The sequence below is a fragment of the Orcinus orca genome, chromosome 1 (genome assembly GCF_937001465.1).
Source record: "Orcinus orca chromosome 1, mOrcOrc1.1, whole genome shotgun sequence".
NCBI classification, from domain to species: Eukaryota; Metazoa; Chordata; class Mammalia; order Artiodactyla; family Delphinidae; genus Orcinus; species Orcinus orca.
Window position 1 is genome coordinate 103,816,468 of NC_064559.1, and position 18,775 is coordinate 103,835,242.

At 42.0% G+C, this 18,775-nt stretch overlaps 1 protein-coding gene across 3 annotated transcripts in view; it reads right to left on the bottom strand.

Annotated features, from left to right (window-relative positions):
- PIP5K1A (phosphatidylinositol-4-phosphate 5-kinase type 1 alpha) overlaps window positions 1-18,775 on the bottom strand; it is a 45,613-nt gene that overhangs the window by 15,034 nt on the left and 11,804 nt on the right. For all 3 annotated transcript variants that reach the window (XM_004285194.3, XM_033415594.2, XM_004285193.4), the window contains exons 2-6: window positions 13,876-13,907; window positions 11,894-11,974; window positions 7,956-8,086; window positions 7,403-7,520; window positions 7,074-7,226 (exon numbers count right to left, since the gene is read on the bottom strand). In XM_004285194.3, the coding sequence (XP_004285242.1) occupies window positions 7,074-7,226; window positions 7,403-7,520; window positions 7,956-8,086; window positions 11,894-11,974; window positions 13,876-13,907 (515 nt within the window). The remainder of the gene's footprint in view (window positions 1-7,073; window positions 7,227-7,402; window positions 7,521-7,955; window positions 8,087-11,893; window positions 11,975-13,875; window positions 13,908-18,775) is intronic.

Sequence of the window (18,775 nt, forward strand, 5' to 3'; positions counted from 1 at the left end):
TTTTTCCTTCCTTCCCTCCTTCCCTCCTTCCTTCCTCCCTCCCTCCCTCTCTCTCTCTCTCTTTCATTCTTCTTCTACTAATTCTTTCTTTCTACTTTTCTCCCTTTTATTCTGAGCCGTGTGGATGAAAGGCTTTTGGTGCTGCAGCCAGGAGTCAGTGCTGTGCCTCTGAGGTGGGAGAGCCAACTTCAGGACACTGGGCCACAAGAGACCTCCCAGCTCCACATAATATCAAACGGCGAAAATCTCCCAGAGATCTCCATCCCAACGCCAGCACCCAGCTTCACTCAACGACCAGCAAGCTACAGTGCTGGACATCCTATGCCAAACAACTAGCAAGACAGGAACACAACCCCACCCATTAGCAGAGAGACTGCCTAAAATCATAATAAGTCCACAGACACCCCAAAACACACCACCAAACGTGGACCTGCCCACCAGAAAGACAAGACCCAGCCTCATCCACCAGAACACAGGCACTAGTCCCCTCCACCAGGAAGCCTACACAACCCACTGAACAACCTTAGCCACTGTGGGGCCAGACACCAAAAACAACGGGAACTACGAACCTGCAGCCTGCAAAAAGGAGACCCCAAACACAGTAAGATAAGCAAAATGAGAAGACAGAAAAACACATAGCAGATGAAGGAGCAAGATAAAAACCCACCAGACCTAACAAATGAAGAGGAAATAGGCAGTCTACCTGAAAAAGAATTCAGAATGATAGTAAAGATGATCCAAAATCTTGGAAATAGAATAGACAAAATGCAAGAAACATTTAACAAGGACCTAGAAGAACTAAAGATGAAACAAACAACGATGAACAACACAATAAATGAAATAAAAAATACTCTAGATGGGATCAATAGCAGAATAACCGAGGCAGAAGAACGGGTAAGTGACCTGGAAGATAAAATAGTGGAAATAACTACTGCAGAGCAGAATAAAGAAAAAAGAATGAAGAGAACTGAGGACAGTCTCAGAGACCTCTGGGACAACATTAAACACACATTCGAATTATAGGGGTTCCAGAAGAAGAAGAGAAAAAGAAAGGGACTGAGAAAATATTTGAAGAGATTATAGTTGAAAACTTCCCTAATATGGGAAAGGAAATACTTAATCAAGTCCAGGAAGCACAGAGAGTCCCATACAGGATAAATCCAAGGAGAAATACGCCAAGACACATATTAATCAAACTGTCAGAAATTAAATACAAAGAAAGCATATTAAAAGCAGCAAGGGAAAAACAACAAATAACACACAAGGGAATCCCCATAAGGTTAACAGCTGATCTTTCAGCAGAAACTCTGCAAGCCAGAAGGGACTGGCAGGACATATTTAAAATGATGAAGGAGAAAAACCTGCAACCAAGATTACTCTACCCAGCAAGGACCTCATTCAGATTTGATGGAGAAATTAAAACCTTTACAGACAAGCAAAAGCTGAGAGAGTTCAGCACCACCAAACCATCTTTACAACAACTGCTAAAGGAACTTCTCTAGGCAGGAAACACAAGAGAAGGAAAAGACCTACAACAACAAACCCAAAACAATTAAGAAAATGGGAATAGGAACATACATATCGATAATTACCTTAAATGTAAATGGACTAAATGCTCCCACCAAAAGACACAGATTGGCTGAATGGATACAAAAACAAGACCCATATATTTGCTGTCTACAAGAGACCCACTTCAGACCTAGAGACACATACAGACTGAAAGTAAGGAGACGGAAAAAGGTATTTCATGCAAATGGAAACCAAAAGAAAGCTGGAGTAGCAATTCTCATATCAGACAAAATAGACTTTAAAATAAAGACTATTAGAAGAGACAAAGAAGGACACTACATAATGATCAAGGGATCGATCCAAGAAGAAAATATAACAATTGTAAATATTTATGCACCCAACATAGGAGCAACTCAATACATAAGGCAAATACTAACAGCCATAAAAGGGGAAATCGACAGTAACACATTCATAGTAGGGGACTTTTTAACACCCCACTTTCACCAATGGACAGATCATCCAAAATGAAAATAAATAAGGAAACACAAGCTTTAAATGATACATTAAACAAGATGGACTTAATTGATATTTATAGGACATTCCATCCAAAAACAACAGAATATACATTTTTCTCAAGTGCTGATGGACCATTCTCCAGGATAGATCATATCTTGGGTCACAAATCAAGCCTTGGTAAATTTAAGAAAACTGAAATTGTATCAAGTATCTTTTCCGACCACAATGCTATGAGACTAAATATCAATTACAGGAAAAGATCTGTAAAAAATACAAACACATGGAGGCTAAACAATACACTACTTAATAACGAAGTGATCAGTGAAGAAATGAAAGAGGAAATAAAAAAAATACCTAGAAACAAATGACAATGGAGACACGATGACCCAAAATCTATGGGATGCAGCCAAAGCAGTTCTAACAGGGAAGTTTATAGCAATACAATCCTACCTTAAGAAACAGGAAACATCTCGAATAAATAACCTAACCTTGCACCTAAACCAATTAGAGAAAGAAGAACAAAAAAACCCCAAAGTTAGCAGAAGGAAAGAAATCATAAAAATCAGATCAGAAATAAATGAAAAAGAAAAGAAGGAAACGATAGCAAAGATCAATAAAACTAAAAGTCCTGGTTCTTTGAGAAGATAAACAAAATTGATAAACCATTAGCCAGACTCATCAAGAAAAAAAAGAGAGAAGACTCAAATCAATAGAATTAGAAATAAAAAAGGAGAAGTTAACAACTGACACTGCAGAAATACAAAAGATCATGAGAGATTACTACAAGCAACTCTATGCCAATAAAATGGACAACCTGGAAGAAATGGACAAATTCTTAGAAATGTACAACCTGCCAAGACTGAATCAGGAAGAAATAGAAAATATGAACAGTCCAATCACAAGCACTGAAATTGAAACTGTGATTAAAAATCTTCCAACAAACAAAAGCCCACGACCAGATGGCTTCACAGGCAAAGTCTATCAAACATTTAGAGAAGAGCTAACACCTATCCTTCTCAAACTCTTCCAAAATACAACAGAGGGAGGAACACTCCCAAACTCATTCTGCGAGGCCACCATCACCCTGATACCAAAACCACACAAGGATGTCACAAAGAAAGAAAACTACAGGCCAATATCACTGATGAACATAGATGCAAAAATCCTCAACGAAATACTAGCAAACAGAATCCAACAGCACATTAAAAGGATCATACACCATGATCAAGTGGGGTTTATTCCAGGAATGCAAGGATTCTTTAATATACGCAAATCAATGCGATAAACCATATTAACAAACTGAAGGAGAAAAACCATATGATCATCTCAATAGATGCAGAGAAAGCTTTCGACAAAATTCAACACCCATTTATGATATAAACCCTGCAGAAGTTGGCATAGAGGGAACTTTCCTCAACATAATAAAGGCCATATATGACAAATCCACAGCCAACATTGTCCTCAATGGTGAAAAACTGAAAGCATTTCCACTAAGATCAGGAAGAAGACAAGGTTGCCCACTCTCACCACTCTTATTCAACATAGTTTTGAAAGTTTTAGCCACAGCAATCAGAAGAAAAGGAAATAAAAGGAATCCAAGTCAGAAAAGAAGAAGTAAAGCTGTCACTGTTTGCAGATGACATGATACTATACAAGGAGAATCCTAAAGATGCTACCAGAAAACTACTAGAGCTAATCAATGAATTTGGTAAAGTAGCAGGATACAAAATTAATGCACAGAAATCTCTGGCATTCCTATACACTAAGGATGAAAAATCTGAAAGTGAAATCAAGAAAACACTCCCATTTACCATTACAACAAAAACAATAAAATATCTAGGAAGAAACCTACCTAAGCAGACAAAAGACCTGTATGCAGAAAAGTATAAGACACCAATGAAAGAAATTAAAGATGATACAAATAGATGGAGAGATATACCATGTTCTTGGATTGGAAGAATCAACATTGTGAAAATGACTCTACTACCCAAAGCAATCTACAGATTCAATGCAATCCCTATCAAACTACCACTGGCATTTTTCACAGAACTAGAACAAAAAATTTCACAATTTGTATGGAAACACAAAATACCCCGAATAGCCAAAGCAATCTTGAGAAAGAAAAACGGAGCTGGAGGAATCAGGCTCCCTGACTTCAGACTACTACAAAGCTACAGTAATCAAGACAGTATGGTACTGGCACAAAAACAGAAAGATAGATCAATGGAACAGGATAGAAAGCCCAGAGATAAACCCACGCACATATGGTTACCTTATCTTTGATAAAAGAGGCAGGAATGTACAGTGGAGCAAAGACAGCCTCTTCAATAAGTGGTGCTGGGAAAACTGGACAGGTACATGTAAAAGTATGAGATTAGATCACTCCCTAACACCATACACAAAAATAAACTCAAAATGGATTAAAGCCCTAAATGTAAGGCCAGACTATCAAACTCTTAGAGGAAAACATAGGCAGAACACTCTATGACATAAATCACAGCAAGATCCTTTTTGACCCACCTCCTAGAGAAATGGAAATAAAAACAAAAATAAACAAATGGGACCTAATGAAACTTCAAAGCTTTTGCACAGCAAAAGAAACCATAAACAAGACCAAAAGACAACCCTCAGAATGGGAGAAAATATTTGCAAATGAATCAACTGACAAAGGATTAATCTCCAAAATTTATAAGCAGTTCATGCAGCTCAATAACAAAAAAACAAACAACCCAATCCAAAAATGGGCAGAAGACCTAAATAGACATTTCTCCAAAGAAGATATACAGACTGCCAACAAACACATGAAAGAATGCTCAACAGCATTAATCATTAGAGAAATGCAAATCAAAACTACAATGAGATATCATCACACACCGGTCAGAATGGCCATCATCAAAAAATCTAGAAACAATAAGTGCTGGACAGGGTGTGGAGAAAAGGGAACACTCTTGCACTGCTGGTGGGAATGTTAATTGATACAGCCACTATGGAGAACAGTATGGAGGTTCCTTAAAAAACTACAAATAGAACTACCATACGACCCAGCAATCCCACTACTGGGCATATACCCTGAGAAAACCATAATTCAAAAATAGTCATGTACCGAAATGTTCATTGCAGCTCTATTTACAATAGCCAGGACATGGAAATTACCGAAGTGTCCATCGACAGATGAATATTAAAGAAGATGTGGCACATATATACAATGGAATATTACTCAGCCATAAAAAGAAACGAAATTGAGCTATTTGTAGTGAGGTGGATGGACCTAGAGTCTGTCATACAGAGTGAAGTAAGTCAGAAAGAGAAAGACAAATACCGTATGCTAACACATATATATGGAATTTAAGAAAAAAAAATGTCATGAAGAACCTAAGGGTAAGACAGGAATAAAGACACAGACCTACTAGAGAATGGACTTGAGGATATGGGGAGGGGGAAGGGTAAGCTGTGACAAAGCAAGAGAGAGGCATGGACATATATACACTACCAAACGTAAGGTAGATAGCTAGTGGGAAGCAGCCGCATAGCACAGGGAGATCAGCTCAGTGCTTTGTGACCACCTAGAGGGGTGGGATAGGGAAGGTGGGAGGGAGGGAGACGCAAGAGGGAAGAGATATGGGAACATATGTATATGTATAACTGATTCACTTTGTTATAAAGCAGAAACTAGCACACCATTGTAAAGCAATTATACTCCAATAAAGACGTAAAAAAAAAAATAAAGGTAGAAGATATAAATAGACATTTCTCCAAAGAAGATATACAGATGGCCAAAAAGCACATGAAAAGATGCTCAACATCACTAATTATTAGAGAAATGCAAATCAAAACTACAATGAGGTATCACCTCACACTGGTCAGAATGGCCATCATCAAAAAATCTACAAACGGGCTTCCCTGGTGGCGCAGTGGTTGCGAGTCCGCCTGCCGATGCAGGGGACACGGGTTCGTGCCCCGGTCCACGAAGATCCCACATGCCATGGAGCGGCTGGGCCCATGAGCCATGGCTGCTGAGTCTGCGCATCCGGAGCCTGTGCTCCGCATCGGGAGAGGCCACAACAGTGAGAGGCCCAAGTACCGCAAAAAAAAAAAAAATCTACAAACAATAAATGCTGAAGAGGGTGTGAAGAAAAGGGAACCCTCCTACACTGTTGGTGGGAATGTACAGCCACTATGGAGAATAGCATGGAGATGCCTTAAAAAACTAAAACTAGAGCTACCATATGATCCAGCGATTCCACTCCTGTTCAGTGTTCTTTGCAGCCCTATTCACAACAGCCAGGACATGGAAGCAACCTAAATGTCCATCAACAGAGGAATGGATAAAGATGTGGTACATATATACAATGGAATATTACTCAGCCATAAAAAGGAATGAAATAATGCCATTTGCAGCGACATGGATGGACCTAGAGATTGTCATACTGAGTGAAAGTAAGTCAGAAAGCAAAAAATAAATAACATATATTATCACTTATATGTGGAATTTTAAAAATGGTACACATGAACCTATTTACAAAACAGAAGTTGAGTCACTGATGTAGAAAACAAACTTGTGGTTACTGGGGGGAAAAGGCAGGTGGTAAACTGGGAGACTGGGATTGACATACACACAGTACTATACACAGAACGGATAATTAATAAGAACCTACTGAATAGCACAGGGAACTCTATTCAATACTCTGTAATATGGGAATAGAATCTAAAAAAAGTGGATATATGTGCATGTATAACTGACTCACTTTGCTTCCTGTACAGCAGAAACGAAACACTGTAAATCAACTATACTCCAACAAAAAAAAATTTTTTTTTAATCATCATTGAATCTTGTCGTTGGGTAGCAGGGTCTAAGCTAAAAACACTTAAAATAGGACAGATAAACAAAACCTCCTTTAGCCATAGAGAGACAAAAGAGATGGGAAAAGCACAAAGATGAACTACATTCCTACGACAGAAGGGCTGACATTGTTTTGTCCCCCTGATGGCAGCCTCCCCAGTGGAGTGGAGTGGGCAGCTCAGGCAGCCAGTGCTCCTGGTCCTCTTACCATGTAGTATCCTGGAAGCAGCTTCTGCAGAAACTCCGCCTCTTTGTGCTGGACTGTTTTAATGATGAATTCATCATCGCTGGACACATAGAAGAGGGAACCACTAGCTCCAGAGTTGCAGAGTTCAATCAGCGGCTCATTGCAGAGGGAGTACTGGGCCCAGAGAAAAGAGAGCAAGAGGTTCAGAGATACAAGGGCATGCCCAACCAGAAATCAACTACAGATGCAATTCTAAAGAAAAACTAGAGCAAGAGTGTGGAGAGAGGGTCTTCCTTTGGAAGTATCCCTCTGATACTGGAGTCCCAGGGTCCTGAAATCTGGAAGCTTACCAAGTAATCATCAGGGCGGATACCAAATAACTCCCGAAAGTAGCGGAAGGCAACAGGTGCATAGGTTTTGAACCGAAAGTCATTGTAGTGATGAGCAGGAGTCAGGTTGCTCCCTTCACTGTGGGGTTGAACAGAAGAAGCCATAACTTACCAGTTCCTGTAATTTAGGGAGTCCACACCCTGGAAAGACACTCAGTCACCCAGAGCCAGGTCAACACATCCCTCCTGAGAGAACCAAAGGGACTGGATGAGTCAGTTACATAATGGGACAAGGCACAACACGGGGATTAAGACATGGGCACAGGGAATCATATTACCTCCTCCCGATGCACTAAATTGTTTTTTAGGGCTCAGTCCACAGGCCGGAGGCTCATGGAAACATCCAAAGGAGAGCATGTGCTCTTCAAATTCTCCAGTCCCCATATCACCCTGATTAAAATCAGGTTAAGGATTGGATGCATGCCTAAATTAGACATGAACCCTAAAATGCCCTGATGATGATATAAAAAAGCCACATTTTCTAGGACATTCCCCTGCACATTAACCTCTGTACCTCGGGAAGAAGATACTCTCCACCACATAGAAGTCTTGCATGAGGACATCCCGCTCTGGTTTGGTACTCAGGCTCCCCACAGTGTGAGTAATGCCTAACTGGATGGCACCTTTTAAAGCTGACGAGGTTGTCTAAGAAACAAGAGAAACAAGAGGAAAGTTTCTAGTATTAAATCTGATCATAGCAATAAGAACTCAGAAGAACCAGAAGGAACACGGGAGAGCAAATGCCTATCTAGTAGTTCAGACTAAACTGGGGCAATCCAGTTTCCCCATCCCCACACTCTACATGGCAGTTAAGCCTGCAAAGATTGGAAGAGCATGAAGATACAGAATAGCAAAGTGGGGACTCTCTAAACAAGGTGTTCCCTCCTATTCACATCTATATCTGGAAGATACGTTGTACTGAGAGAACAATCCTAGGTCTCACTCCAAAGGTTCCTGCCCCCAGAGTATATGGAGTCCTCCAAACATTTTATTCATCTGATACAGAATGTAACTAAAATTAACTGATACTCTGATTCACTGCCTAGCTACTGAAGTTCAGTTCTCTAAGGCAAGGGCTGACTGGCGTTCCAAGGACAACTGAGTGGCAAAAAAAGCTCCTGACTGAAGAAGAAAGCCTGAAAGATTCAAATTATTTCTGAGAGAACTATTTAGATTTAAAATTATCATACTGTGGTCAAAACACAAATATAAGAGCCCCACTCTTACAATCCAGGATTTCAATGTCATGGGAAAATGTCGTATTATCTAGTTCTGTGCTGTCCAATATAGTAGCTACTAGCTACACTCGGCTATTTAATTTTAAGTTAAAGTTAATTTAATTTAAAAATCATTTCTTCAGTCTTACTAGCCACATTCAGGTATGATTAGTGGGTACCACACTGGATAACACAGATATAGCACATTTCAATCACTGTAGAAAGTTCTATTGGACAGTTTTGTTCTAAGTGATTTCCCTTATCCCCCCAACCCTCACCAAATATTACTTGTATCAATATTCTACCTAGTCCTCATTGGGCATTAAAATTATAACTAGGGACTTCCCTGGTGGTCCAGTGGTTAAGAATCCGCCTCCCAGTGCAGGGGATGCGGGTTCGACCCCTGGTTGTGGAACTAAGATCCCACATGCCATGGGGCAACTAAGCCCATGCGCTCTGAAGCCCACGTGCCACAATTAGAGAGAAGCCCGTGAGCCACAACGAAGCGCCTGCACACCACAACGAAAGATACCATGTGCCACAGCTAACACCCAATGCAGCCAAATAAATAAATATTTTTAAAAATAAGAATAGGGATTTCCCTGGTGGCACACTGGTTGAGAATCCACCTGCCAATGCAGGGGACACGGGTTTGAGCCCTGGTCCAAGAAGATCTCACATGCCACGAAGCAACTAAGCCCATGCACCACAACTACTGAGCCCGCGCACCACAACTACTGAAGCCCACATGCCTCGAGCCTGTGCTCTGCAACAAGAGGAGCCACCGCAGTGAGAAGCCTGCATACTGCAACGAAGAGTAGCCCCTGCTTGCCACAGCTAGAGAAAGCCCATGCACAGCAACGAAGACCAAACGCGGCCAAAAAAATTTAACACTTAAAAAAAAATTTTTAAATAAGAATATTTAAAAAAAATAAATAAAATTATAACAAATTTTTTAAGTGCTTGCCTCTCCAATTAGACTAGAAACTCATCTTTTTGTCTCAGTGTTCAGCACATAAAAAGAGCTCAATAAATGTGTTTAATTGACATGGGCCTCAGAGTCCATTCCCAGGGAGAGTCAGGTCCCTGACTGAGAATGAGTCAGTCCACCTCTATCACTTCGGACAATGCAATAAAGACAGAGAACAAACACAAGAAAAATTTACATGGGCCAGACAAGGTACAGATGCCAAATAGGAGGTTGAACACTGTACCCCAGGAAACCTAAGCATCTCCAATTAGTCCAGAACTCGGGAATTGGGTCACTCCAGGATGCTTCTCTCCTGTTTTCCCTTCACCAGTTCAATTTTCTCTTCTTGGTTATTACTACTATCTTTCCAATCCATTTGATATCTCTAGCTCAAAATCAGGTATTCTAGGCCCTATTCACCAAATGAAACTACAATCTTAAAAAAACAAAACCCATGGACTTCCCTGGTGGTCCAGTGGGTAAGATTCCATGCTCCCAATGCAGGGGGCCCAGGTTCGATCCCTGGGCGGGGAACTAGATCCTGCATGCATGCCACAACTGAGAGTCCACATGCTGCAACTAAGAGCCTGCACGCCACAACTAAGAGCCCGCATGTCACAATTAAGAGTCCACATGCCACAACTAAGAGTCCGTATGCCGCAACTAAGAAACCCACATGCTGCAACTAAAGATCCCGCATGCCGCAATGAAGACGCTGCGTGCCACAACTAAGACCCAGCACAGACAAAAAACAAAATAAAACAAAACATACACACACACAAAGAAAAATTCTTGACCTGCTGTCTATCTCTGTATCACCAAGCTGAATGGGATCCAGCCTTCACTTTATGTACATCCAGCACAAGAGACATGGTTCCCTAAAGCTAGGTAAGAATGGCCTTGGGGGCTTATTACATGTTTATATCTAACAGGGAAACACAATTTCTTCAGCTCAGTGAAAAAGCATCCAACACCAGATTTGTTCATTAAGAACATTCTCATTTAAACACATATATGGGGACTTCCTTGGTGGCACAGTGGTTAAGAATCCGCCTGCCAATGCAGGGTACACGGGTTCCATCCCTGGTCCAGGAAGATCCCACATGCCACAGAGCAACTAAGCCTGTGTGCCACAACTACTGAGCCCACGTGCCACAACTACTGAAGCCTGTGCGCCTAGAGCCCATGCTCCGCAACAAGAGAAGCCACCACAATGAGAAGTCCATGCACCGCAACGAAGAGTAGCCCCCTGCTCGCTGCAACTAGAGAAAGCTGGCGAGCAGCAACAAAGACCCAACACAGCCAGAAACAAAACCAAACAAAACGAAAAACACATATACAGGGCTTCCCTGGTGGCACAGTGGTTAAGAATCCGCCTGCCAATGCAGGGGACACGGGTTCGAGCCCTGGTCCGGGAAGATCCCACATGCTGCCAAGCAACTAAGCCCGTGCGCCACAACTACTGAGCCTGTGCTCTAGAGCCCATGAGCCACAACTACTGAGCCTGTGCGCCACAACTACTGAAGCCCGCGCATCTAAAGCCCGTGTTCCACAACTAGAGAAACCACCGCAATAAGAAGCCTGCGCACCGCAACGAAGAGTAGCTCCCACTCGCCACAACTAGAGAAAGCCCGCGCGCAGCAACGAAGAGCCAACGCAGTCAAAGATAAAATAAATAAATTTATAAAACAAAACAAAACCCATATATACAGACGGGAAATAATTTACCCTTTGTGAAGTAAATTCTAAAGTTCAAGTTGCGGGGCTTCCCTGGTGGCACAGTGGTTGGGAATCCACCTGCCAATGCAGGGGACACGGGTTCGAGCCCTGGTCCGGAAGGATCCCACATGCCACAGAGCAACTGTGCCCATGTGCCACAGCTACCAAGCCTGCGCTCTGGAGCCGCGAGCTACAGCTACTGAGCCACGCACCACAACTGCTGGGGCCCATGCGCCTGGAGCCCATGCTCCACAGCAGGAGAGGCCACTGCAGTGAGAGGCCCATGCGCCGCAGCGGAAGAGTGGCCCCCGCTCGCTGCAACTAGGGAAAGCCCGCGCACAGCAACGAAGACCCAACGCAGCCAAAAATAAATAAAAATAAAATAAATTAATTAAATTTATAAAAAATAAAAAAGTTCAAGTTGTATGATGGCTATTGTGCAAAGGTTTAGCGTATCAAGAAATGGGATGGAATGTGGAGAATAATATCAAGGAGACAGAACTATCCCTTCCTGGAGTAAGATGAATGGGTTTCACCCAGACACACCTTTTTATATGTTGTCTCTCCTGAGGAATCAACACCTCGGTGGCCTATTTTCTTCATGGGCATGCTAGAGGCATAAGGCACCTAGAATAAGAAGAGTCAAGATTAGTACATGATTCCCATGTAACACACCAAACAGCTACCACGATGGTAAATCAAAAAAAACAAAACATGCAACACACCCTTTTTAGGTTAAGAACGTTTTATAAAATCTTCAGAAGATCCCTCCCATGCAAACACACAGCTATAGTGTTGCTCCCCAAAGAACTAAACTGACTAAAAGAACACAAAGAAAACTCCAAATGACATATATTTCACCTTTGGTTCTCAGAAAGATGACATGGAAAATTAAAATGATTATCATTAAAGAAAAGGAGAAACAGGGGAAGTAAGCAATAGCAGCCCCAGAAAAAAGGAAAGACCCTCAGTTTACAAAAGCAAGAGAGAAGTAGAGCTCCACAGACCCAGCTTTCTTTCAGAAACTACTACCCCTCTAATATTCAACCCAACCTGAACACTATTTGCTCAAACTGAATTCACCAGCAGAAATGATCTAGCCACTGGCAAATGCAAGTACTGCGAGCCCAAGTATTAAGAGGCTGTGGCAATAAGATGAGTCCTCTAAGAAAAGGGCCTCAGTGCCTCAAAGAGATTCCTGAGAACGTGGTATGGCTTTGTTTTCTATTCACATACATCACAGCCTCTGAAAAAAGGAAGAAGTAAAACCAGTGGAGCAGAGGCTAGAAGGCTATTCTCCACAGCCAAGATGCCAGCACAACAGACATGAAGGTATTCTTCATGATGTCGATACTCAAGTTAACAAGCCAGAAGGCAAAAAGACTACTGAAAATAGCATGTTACCATCTTAGGGCCTGATATTTAAGTTCTACTCTTCTTGCTAAGACCCTTAGTGCCAGAAAACCCTCAGTATATAACCTGACAGATCTTGGAAGATGTTCTGAGAAAAAAGCCTAAAATCCTACGCCAAAATGGTCTGCACTCTGAGGTCCCGTCACAAAACCCAGGAGAGATGCAAGAAGTAAAAAGAGGAATGGGAAATACTCTGTGGGAAGAAAATTAAGCAAATACAAGATATTCTGCACAAAAGAGAAAAACTTAGAATATCAACAGCTTCAGTACGGTTAAAAGAAGTTCGCCACATTCACTGAAGCTACGCAGTCAGGAGGTATTAACAGCAAAACAAGAGAACGAGCTTTAGCGTCAGACTAGCTTTGAATCCTAACCTTATTAATTACAGGACCTTGGGCAAGCTATAGAACCTCTAATCTTCACTTTTTCATCTACAAAACATGGATAACAACAGTACCTACACTCATAGAGGCTCTTTGAAGGATTAAATAAGAATACCTATAAAGAACACTTAGGTACCTTATTTACTCTTTGGTACATTAAAAAAAGGCTCAGGGTCTTCCCTGGTGGCGCACTGGTTGGGAGTCCGCCTGCCAATGCAGGGTTCAAGCCCTGGTCCAGGAAGATCCTGCAGCCGCGGAACAACTGGGCCCGTGCGCCACAACTGCTGAGCCTGCCCTCTGGAGCCCGTGAGCCACAACTGCTGAGCCTGCGTGCTGCAACTGCTGAGGCCCCCACGCCTGGAGCGCGTGCTCTGTGATGGAAGAGGCCACCACATTGAGAAGCCCACGTACTGCAGCAAGGAGTAGCCCCCACTCGCTGCAACTAGAGAGAGCCTGCGCACAGCAATGAAGACCCAACAGATCCAAAAATAAATAAATAAAATAAGTAAATTTAAAACATTAAAAAAAAGTTCAATAAATCTGAGCTATTATTAATATTCATAATAAACTGTGACAAAAGTAGAGTTGTATAATTACTAGCCTACCAAAGAGATGTGAGAACCCTATCTAGATTCCAAGACCCAAGTAGGGGGAAAATAAGGATGTTATAAACAGGTATCCTTCTATCCCAGAATTAAGGTTTTAGAACCACTGTATCAATATAAAACTCACCTCAGATGCCATGGGTCTCTTGATTCCAGATGCTGTGAAAAAAATAAAATAAACAAACACAACCATAAGTATATACACACACTCACAACGATCTCTATCAAGCCCACTGAAACAATCAGGATTTGAGTCACACTAAACCTGACAATGAGCTCCTGCCTCTTGCTCATTGATAACAGATCCTTTTGGATAGGGATTTTAAACGTCCCTTCTTTTTCCTCCTCCATACTCACAGAGCCCTTATGCATATTCTGTTCTCATTCTAGTCCTTTTTCTTACACAAGTGTTCATATTTTCTCTAGGAAATATATCTGTTCTTGATACATTTAACCATCAAAGCCAGAGGGTCTCATTTGATACCATGGCTGAAAGAGAAAGGGCATAAGAGATACCAAGACTTATTGGACAACCTGGGCTTGATTAATAATTTTTCCTGTAGAGCTAAAAGGGTAGGTACTCTTAGAGCATATCTATGGTGCTTTACACTTCTACTAATTATTTCAGAAAAAAGGTAAAGAGTTGGTCTATGGAAGCTTTATTTACAGTAGCCAAGATATGGAAGCAACCTAAGTGTCCATCAACAGATGAATGGATAAAGAAGCTGTGGTGTGTCTGTGTATGTGTGTGTATACATATACATATTTATGCAAATGGAATATTACTCAGTCATAGAAAAGAATGAAATTCTGCCATTTGCAACAACGTGGATGTCTCTAGAGGTTATTATGCTTAGTGAAATAAGTCAGAGAAAAACAAATACTCTATGTTATCACTTATATGTGAAATCTAAAAAATAAAACCGATCAATGTATATAACAAAACAGAAACAGACTCACAGAGAGAAAAAACTAGTGGTTACCAGTGGGGAGGGAAAAGCGGGGAGGGACAAGCTAGGGGTAGGGGATTAAGAGACACAAACTACTGTGTATAAAATAAATAAGCAACAAGGATATATTGTACAGCACAGTGAAATATAGCCATTATTGTGTAATAACTTTAAATGGAGTATTATCTGTAAAAATATTGAACTACATTGTACATCTAAAACTAATATATTATTATAAATCAACTATTCTTCAATTTTAAAAAAAAGAGTTGATCTATGGAGATGAGGAGGCTAAGGATGGGGAAATGCAATGTCAAAAAAATGGAAGAGCACAGAGTGCAGGCAGAACCTGACTCTACATCCTTCCATCCTCATCTTGATTTCTGCTGTAAAAGCAACAGGAATTTGTTGGTGTGTACTTAGTAAATATATAATCAGTGGAGATGTGTAAGATAAGTGTGTAGTTAAATCTCATCAATATTATGACTTTTATCCACTTAAATGTAGAAAAAGATTTCAAGAATATGTTTAGAAAGTGACTAAAAGACCATTATCTATAGAAAAATACTCTAAAAGGTTAAATCAATTCTTAAGGGTCTGCGATCCCTATAACTTTCATCCATGATCACATTGGAAACAGGGAGACAGAACTTTCTCCCCTTCATATTGAAGAATGTTGGCCTTTTTTCTTCAAAGACTACTGATATATTACTTTGATGTAGTTCTAAAGAATTCAAAATGAATAAAGATTAGCCATATTTAAGAAAATTAAAAAGAAGAATCCAATTCGGACGAATCCTCAATAATATAATACCTGAATAGGAAGACCCCAGTTCTGGTCCATATATAAGGTTTGAGACAAGATGGGCTTAAGGGCAATCAGGTAAAGCTCTAATTACTATTGTTTAAGACCAACGATCAAGGGCCCTAAGAATTTCAGAATATAGCTGGGCTCAGAGAAGAGATTGTGGTAGACCTTAGTAGTACAAAGGCCACAGACTAAGCATTTCTGGTACCAATAAGCAGAGCAGCAAGTTTCCTTCCCCATAGTGAGTCAGAGTAGCAAAACTATGGGGAACAGATGGTTTTCATTCCTCTTCCCAAAAAAGGAGGTAAGGGAAATGTCATCTAGCTGTTAGGAAGATGTGCTGCATAAAATGGCCCAGAAAATTAGAAAAACAGCAGAGCCCAATAATCTATGCTTTTTGCAGGATGCTTCATCTTCAGTCAGGTCAAGTTCAGGTAGGTGAAAGACCATTTTAGAACTGGAACCCTAAGCTAAAGCTTCCAAGGAACAATAAGCCAGGACGAGTCAGATTTATGATAAAACTGTTACTGACTTAAAACTTTTAGACAAGAGCCAACATGCTGAGCTATTTAAAAATCAGAAGACCTGGGTTCAAATCCCTGTTACATCAGGTAAACTGTTCTCTATATTTAACTAAAAAAAGAGGAACCATATTAGAAGGTTTATGTAAAGATCAGATAAGACAAACTAAATCAGGGACTTCCCTGGTGGTCCAGTGGTTAAGAATCCGTCTTGCAGGGCTTCCCTGGTGGCGCAGTGGTTGAGAGTCCACCTGCCGATGCAGGGGACATGGGTTCATGCCCTGGTCCGGGAAGATCCCACATGCCGCGGAGCTGCTGGGCCCGTGAGCCATGCCGCTGAGCCTGTGCTCCGCAACGGGAGAGGCCATAACTGTGAGAGGCCCGCGTACCGCATTAAAAAAAAAAAAAAAAAAGAATCCGTCTTGCAATGCAGGGATGCTGGTTCAATCCCTGGTCAAGGAACTAAGATCCCACATGCCGTGGGGCAACTAAGCCCGTGTGCTGCGACTACTGAGCCCGCACGCTCTGGAGCCAGGGTGCCACAACTAGAGAGAAGCCCGCGCGCTGCAATGAAAGATCCTGCATGCCGCAACTAAGACCCACCCAACACAGCCCAAAAAAGGATAAACTAAATCAAAGTACTTCATGGACTGCGACGTGCTATACAAATATGTTGTCATATGTGAATTTTTTTTTTTTAAAGAGACCACAGACGGTGCAAGACGGTTTCTTTTTAATTTTTTAAAAATCTATTTTATTTATTTAGGCTGTGTTGGGTCTTCGTTACTGCGTGCACGCTTTCTCTCATTGCAGCGAGCAGGGGCTACTCTTCGTCGCGGTGTACATGCTTCTCTTTGTGGTGGCTTCCCGTGTTGCGGAGCACAGGCTCTAGGCACGCAGGCTTCAGCAGCTGTGGCACACAGGCTCAGTAGTTGTAGCTTGCGGGCTCTAGAGCACAGGCGCAGCAATTGTGGCGCACAGGCTTAGTTGCTGCACAGCATGTGGGATCTTCCTGAACCAGGGATTGAACACGTGTCCCCTGCACTGGCGGGCAGATTCTTAACCACTGAGCCGCTGCGCCCATATGTGATTTCTAATGCAAGAGTAAAGCTGGGCCCCCAGGAAGGTTTAATGTTCAATTACCTAGACCTATATGAAATTCTAATTAGCACCTCAAAGTTCTTGGCTCCTCCCCAAACCCTCAGCCTCCACCTCCCCCCCAACATAACCTTGTGCAAGTGTACAGGCAACTGTAGAATTAGTAAGTCTCAATAAGGAAATCAGTATGCTTTCAGTTGAGAAGACAACACTGATTCTGGACTTCTTGGTCAGTACCTGGCTTATCCCTTCCTCTTTTACCCCAGAGGAAGGGGTTTGGAGGGAGCTGGCAGAACCAAGAGCCAACATCCAGTCCTAGGCTGACAGTCTCTCCTAGAACACAACCTCTTCTGCATGCAAGGAGTCAATGGACCAAGTTAAACAATGGAGAAAAAAAAGCAGGTAAGTGATTTTCAAGGCAGAGAGTAGGTCTGGGGCTTTCTTTTTTTTTTTTTTTTTTTTTTTGTGGTACGCGGGCCTCTCCCGTTGCGGAGCACAGGCTCCAGACGCACAGCCTCAGTGGCCATGGCTCACAGGCCCAGCTGCTCCACAGCACGTGGGATCTTCCCGGACCGGGGCACGAACCTGCGTCCGCTGCATCGGCAGGCGGACTCTCAACCACTGCGCCACCAGGGAAGCCCGGTCTGGGGCTTTCTTACTCCCTAAAAAGTTCTACTTTGCTACCTTTCCTAGTTTTATCACACAAACACATAGCTCTAGGGCTGCTACACCCTTACAAAGTACCCAGAATGAGGGTGGGAGGACTTCACTCAGTGGAATATGGTGCCAACTACTTAGCTATCTGCAACTGCAAAGCTTGGATTAATCCCAAGAACACTATAGCTGAAGCAGTTGGATGGATACTGGGGTCTAAATAATAATCAGAACAAGTAACACGGGGAGGAGAATTGGGACCCAAGACTTACTCTCTTCCTTGTCTGAAGTTTTGCCCCTAGGGCACAGGTCAGAGCTCCAACCTCCCAGAGAAGAATGGACAGGAATAGAAAAATAACTGGAGAATTTTATCAATGTTGCTGTAACACCCAGCTTGGTCCAGAAGAAACCCAATGAAGAGCAGTGATATTTCAGGGAACCAGGTACCATCTGCTAAGGCTTGACCATTTGGCCCAAGGCTCTGCCAATGAGAAACTGCCTACTGAGACTGAAGAGTCACCAGCACTGTACCTGTTCATCTCCTAATCAAGCTCTCTTCAGAAGGAAGAGGAGGAGCAGAAATGGAGGAAGAGGGGGGAGGTGGACGGAGGGGGGAGGAAAAGTGAGGGGAAAAAAGAGAGAAAAGAAAAGAATACCAACTCAGCATGGCAACACCCGGCTTAGCAATGCCATCCAGCCAATGTTTAAGGAGAACGAGATTTATCCTTATGGATAAGACTAGAATGTTATTCAACAGAAAGTTTGTTTTCTAGCATCTGTGTGAAAAATGATCTCTGATAAGTATATACTATCATCTTATAATCCCCATATCCACGATCCATATGTATCATCCTCTTTTTGGGTGGGGAAACTGAGTATAGGGCAGAGTTCCAATGTTAAATTTCCTCTTCCTCAGGGAAAAACGTTTCCATAGTTTGTTTCCTTCATGACTATGTAACTCCTACTTATTAACAGGCCCTAGACCAAGAAGCATTC